Source organism: Entelurus aequoreus, linkage group LG27, assembly GCF_033978785.1.
Source record: "Entelurus aequoreus isolate RoL-2023_Sb linkage group LG27, RoL_Eaeq_v1.1, whole genome shotgun sequence".
NCBI classification, from domain to species: domain Eukaryota; kingdom Metazoa; phylum Chordata; class Actinopteri; order Syngnathiformes; family Syngnathidae; genus Entelurus; species Entelurus aequoreus.
In genome coordinates, this window is record NC_084757.1 from 7,581,222 (window position 1) to 7,586,651 (window position 5,430).

Sequence of the window (5,430 nt, forward strand, 5' to 3'; positions counted from 1 at the left end):
TGCATGTCTTTGGAGGTGGGAGGGGCCTATCCCCAGGTGTATGTCTTTGGAGGTGGGAGGGGCCTATCCCCAGGTGTATGTCTTTGGAGGTGGGAGGGGCCTATCCCCAGGTGTATGTCTTTGGAGGTGGGAGGGGCCTATCCCCAGGTGTATGTCTTTGGGGTGGGAGGGGCCTATCCCCAGGTGTATGTCTTTGGAGGTGGGAGGGGCCTATCCCCAGGTGTATGTCTTTGGAGGTGGGAGGTGCCTATCCCCAGGTGCATGTCTTTGGAGGTGGGAGGGGCCTATCCCCAGGTGTATGTCTTTGGAGGTGGGAGGGGCCTATCCCCAGGTGCATGTCTTTGGAGGTGGGAGGGGCCTATCCCCAGGTGTATGTCTTTGGGGTGGGAGGGGCCTATCCCCAGGTGTATGTCTTTGGAGGTGGGAGGGGCCTATCCCCAGGTGTATGTCTTTGGAGGTGGGAGGGGCCAATCCCCAGGTGTATGTCTTTGGGGGTGGGAGGAGCCTATCCCCAGGTGCATGTCTTTGGAGGTGGGAGGGGCCTATCCCCAGGTGTATGTCTTTGGAGGTGGGAGGGGCCTATCCCCAGGTGTATGTCTTTGGGGGTGGGAGGAGCCTATCCCCAGGTGTATGTCTTTGGGGGTGGGAGGAGCCTATCCCCAGGTGTATGTCTTTGGAGGTGGGAGGAAGCCGTAGTACCCGGAAGGGAAGCCTCGCAGACCCGTAGAGAACATGCAAACTCCACACACCTGGGGAATGGAACTGTGAGGCAAGAGCGCTAACCACTGCCCCACTGTATCTTGTGTGTGCAAAATGGCGGTGTTTCCGAGCCATGTGAGGATTTTAACTTGAAAGTATTTGTACAACCTTTCACTGGACAACACACAACATGGCCTTCCTTCACGTGAGCTATTAAGAAGGAGCCTTAAATGCCTTAAAAAGCCCTCAATGTCTGAAAGAAGTCGCCACAAAAATAGAAGAAAACATGTTAGCTAAAAGTGAAGTAGGCTAATGCTTTAGCACAACGCCCTAAAACATGCTACACATTTAAATGTACAATCTTTCATTTAATAGCACACATTTTACAGTATTTGACACATTACACTATTTAAATGTACAATCTTTCATTTAGACAGAATAATAGCACACATTTTACAGTATTTGACACATTACACTATTTAAATGTACAATCTTTCATTTAGACAGAATAATAGCACACATTTTACAGTATTTGACACATTACACTATTGGCTCATTGGACATGATGTCATGTGTTTGCTAGGTATTATCACCGTGCTCATTTAGCTTGTCTACTCTTTCTGGCGTGGTAGGAATACTCTACTCTCATCAACTCTGGCATTTACTGCGTTTTCTACTCTCATCAACTCTGGCATTTACTGCGTTTTCTACTCTCATCAACTCTGGCATTTACTGCGTTTTCTACTCTCATCAACTCTGGCATTTACTGCGTTTTCTACTCTCATCAACTGACTCTATGTTTTCTACTCTCATCAACTGACTCTATGTTTTCTACTCTCATCAACTGACTCTATGTTTTCTACTCTCATCAACTGACTCTATGTTTTCTACTCTCATCAACTGACTCTATGTTTTCTACTCTCATCAACTGACTCTATGTTTTCTACTCTCATCAACTCTGGCATTTACTGTGTTTTCTACTCTCATCAACTGACTCTATGTTTTCTACTCTCATCAACTGACTCTATGTTTTCTACTCTCATCAACTGACTCTATGTTTTCTACTCTCATCAACTCTGGCATTTACTGTGTTTTCTACTCTCATCAACTGACTCTATGTTTTCTACTCTCATCAACTGACTATGTTTTCTACTCTCATCAACTCTGGCATTTACTGTGTTTTCTACTCTCATCAACTGACTCTATGTTTTCTACTCTCATCAACTGACTCTATGTTTTCTACTCTCATCAACTGACTCTATGTTTTCTACTCTCATCAACTCTGGCATTTACTGTGTTTTCTACTCTCATCAACTCTGGCATTTACTGTGTTTTCTACTCTCATCAACTGACTCTATGTTTTCTACTCTCATCAACTGACTCTATGTTTTCTACTCTCATCAACTGACTCTATGTTTTCTACTCTCATCAACTCTGGCATTTACTGTGTTTTCTACTCTCATCAACTCTGGCATTTACTGTGTTTTCTACTCTCATCAACTGACTCTATGTTTTCTACTCTCATCAACTGACTCTATGTTTTCTACTCTCATCAACTCTGGCATTTACTGTGTTTTCTACTCTCATCAACTGACTCTATGTTTTCTACTCTCATCAACTCTGGCATTTACTGTGTTTTCTACTCTCATCAACTGACTCTATGTTTTCTACTCTCATCAACTGACTCTATGTTTTCTACTCTCATCAACTGACTCTATGTTTTCTACTCTCATCAACTCTGGCATTTACTGTGTTTTCTACTCTCATCAACTGACTCTATGTTTTCTACTCTCATCAACTGACTCTATGTTTTCTACTCTCATCAACTCTGGCATTTACTGTGTTTTCTACTCTCATCAACTGACTCTATGTTTTCTACTCTCATCAACTGACTCTATGTTTTCTACTCTCATCAACTCTGGCATTTACTGTGTTTTCTACTCTCATCAACTCTGGCATTTACTGTGTTTTCTACTCTCATCAACTCTGGCATTTACTGTGTTTTCTACTCTCATCAACTGACTCTATGTTTTCTACTCTCATCAACTCTGGCATTTACTATGTTTTCTACTCTCATCAACTGACTCTATGTTTTCTACTCTCATCAACTGACTCTATGTTTTCTACTCTCATCAACTCTGGCATTTACTGTGTTTTCTACTCTCATCAACTGACTCTATGTTTTCTACTCTCATCAACTCTGGCATTTACTATGTTTTCTACTCTCATCAACTGACTCTATGTTTTCTACTCTCATCAACTGACTCTATGTTTTCTACTCTCATCAACTGACTCTATGTTTTCTACTCTCATCAACTCTGGCATTTACTGTGTTTTCTACTCTCATCAACTGACTCTATGTTTTCTACTCTCATCAACTGACTCTGTGTTTTCTACTCTCATCAACTGACTCTATGTTTTCTACTCTCATCAACTGACTCTATGTTTTCTACTCCGGCATTTACTATGTTTTCTACTCTCATCAACTGACTCTATGTTTTCTACTCTCATCAACTGACTCTATGTTTTCTACTCTCATCAACTGACTCTATGTTTTCTACTCTCATCAACTCTGGCATTTACTGTGTTTTCTACTCTCATCAACTGACTCTATGTTTTCTACTCTCATCAACTCTGGCATTTACTATGTTTTCTACTCTCATCAACTCTGGCATTTACTATGTTTTCTACTCTCATCAACTGACTCTATGTTTTCTACTCTCATCAACTGACTCTATGTTTTCTACTCTCATCAACTCTGGCATTTACTATGTTTTCTACTCTCATCAACTGACTCTATGTTTTCTACTCACATCAACTGACTCTATGTTTTCTACTCCGGCATTTACTGTGTTTTACTGACTTAGTTTGAGAGTGTGGGCTGCTTGCACATAAATAAGATAACATTGTGATTTGATATCATGTGAAATTGTTATATTTTGCCAGACACATGAGGTATCAATGTTAACTGGGTATCAATGTAAACTGGGTATCAATGTTAACTGGGTATCAATGTTAACTGGGTATCAATGTTAACTGGGTATCAATGTTAACTGGGTATCAATGTTAACTGGGTATCAATGTTAACTGGGTATCAATGTTAACTGGGTATCGCATCAGAAAGAAAATGACTAATCAGAATGTCATTGAATGTTTTAGGCTCCTTCAATGCATCACAAGGATTTGCTACAAGCTTGGCCAAAGTTTCCTGTGATGTGAAGTCAAGGTTTCTTTCTTTCTTTCTTTCTTTCTTTCTTTCTTTCTTTCTTTCTTTCTTTCTTTCTTTCTTTCTTTGTTTCCTTGTTTGGAAGTGAAATGTCTCCTGACTCCTCTTTGCTTGCATCCACCTGACCACTGAGCGTATCCCAACCTTGCATCCACCTGACCACTGAGCGTATCCCAACCTTGCATCCACCTGACCACTGAGCGTATCCCAACCTTGCATCCACCTGACCACTGAGCGTATCCCAACCTTGCCCAGGTGAGCTGAACATTGCAAGAAGGTTGCTGAATGAGGTGGTGATGTTGAGCAAGTCCAACATAACGTTGAAACAACGTGCTTTTTCACCACGTTTCTTCAATGTCGGCTTGTCACGTTGATGTGAACATTGAATTATGCTCATTTCCCAACCAATATTCTACAACACAAATAATACAACACTTCATAATAATGAATTATATTTGTACCGCACTTGACTTTAGTTGAAATGTCAAAGTGTTATACAGACGTTGATTTCCCCAGCAATATTCTAACACAACATTGAAACAACGTGCTTGTTGACCACGTTTATTCCACGTCGGCTTGTCACGTTGATGTGAACATTGAATTATGCTCATTTTCCAACCAACAACGTCATCTCTATTTGCAAACTATTTTGCAACGTTGTTTGACAGTCAGTTGTAAAGGACACGTACGTATAATCACAACTGTCCTTTTTATTATCTTCACCTTTGAATAGCTGCAGTATTAGTTAGCATGTTGGAAATGAATATTGACTATATTATTGTTAGCACTGTATCATCACATGATTGCTACTGTAAACATTGCTGACTATAAAGTACATATTTCATCTTTTATTTCTCAAGTATGGATATATTTTTGGATTTGTTTTGTTTGTGTTTTATTTTATTTTAATGTCAACACAACTCTACACTAAAATGGCTCAAATTATTTCTCAAAAAATACAGTAGATTTTTTTTTATTTTTGGTCTGTGTGTGTGTGTGTGTGTGTGTGCGTGCGTGCGTGTGTGTGTGCGTGTGTGTGTGTGTGTGTGTGAGTGTGTGCGTGTGTGTGTGTGTGTGTTTGGGGGGCGTTATTAAGGGGTGTGTGCTCACCTTGCCGAGCAGCTCTCCTCGTCTCGTAGTTGTTGTGTAGTTGTGTTAGTTTGTTGTGGAGCGGACGTGTCAATCAGGTGTGTGACTTCCGCCGAGCGCGCGCACCACATGAAGCTGACTGACTTGGCCATGGCGGGAAAAGGCGCAGAAGGTTCCATCAAATGGCAGCTGTGCTACGACATCTCGGCCAGGACTTGGTGGATGGTGAGTCTCAAACTGCATACCTTTTTACTAAATAATGCTGGATGGTTGGTGAGTCTCAAACTGCATACCTTTTACTAAATAATGCTGGATGGTTGGTGAGTCTCAAACTGCATACCTTTTACTAAATAATGCTGGATGGATGGTGAGTCTCAAACTGCATACCTTTTTACTAAATAATGCTGGATGGTTGG

At 41.1% G+C, this 5,430-nt stretch overlaps 1 protein-coding gene across 1 annotated transcript in view; it reads left to right on the forward strand.

Moving 5' to 3' along the window:
* The first annotated feature begins 5,080 nt into the window (after window positions 1–5,080).
* Window positions 5,081–5,430, forward strand: part of LOC133644090 (nuclear factor 1 A-type-like) — a 46,717-nt gene continuing 46,367 nt past the window's right edge. The window contains exon 1 of the mRNA XM_062038413.1: window positions 5,081–5,239. Coding sequence (XP_061894397.1) covers window positions 5,144–5,239 — 96 coding nt within the window. The 5' untranslated portion in view covers window positions 5,081–5,143. The remainder of the gene's footprint in view (window positions 5,240–5,430) is intronic.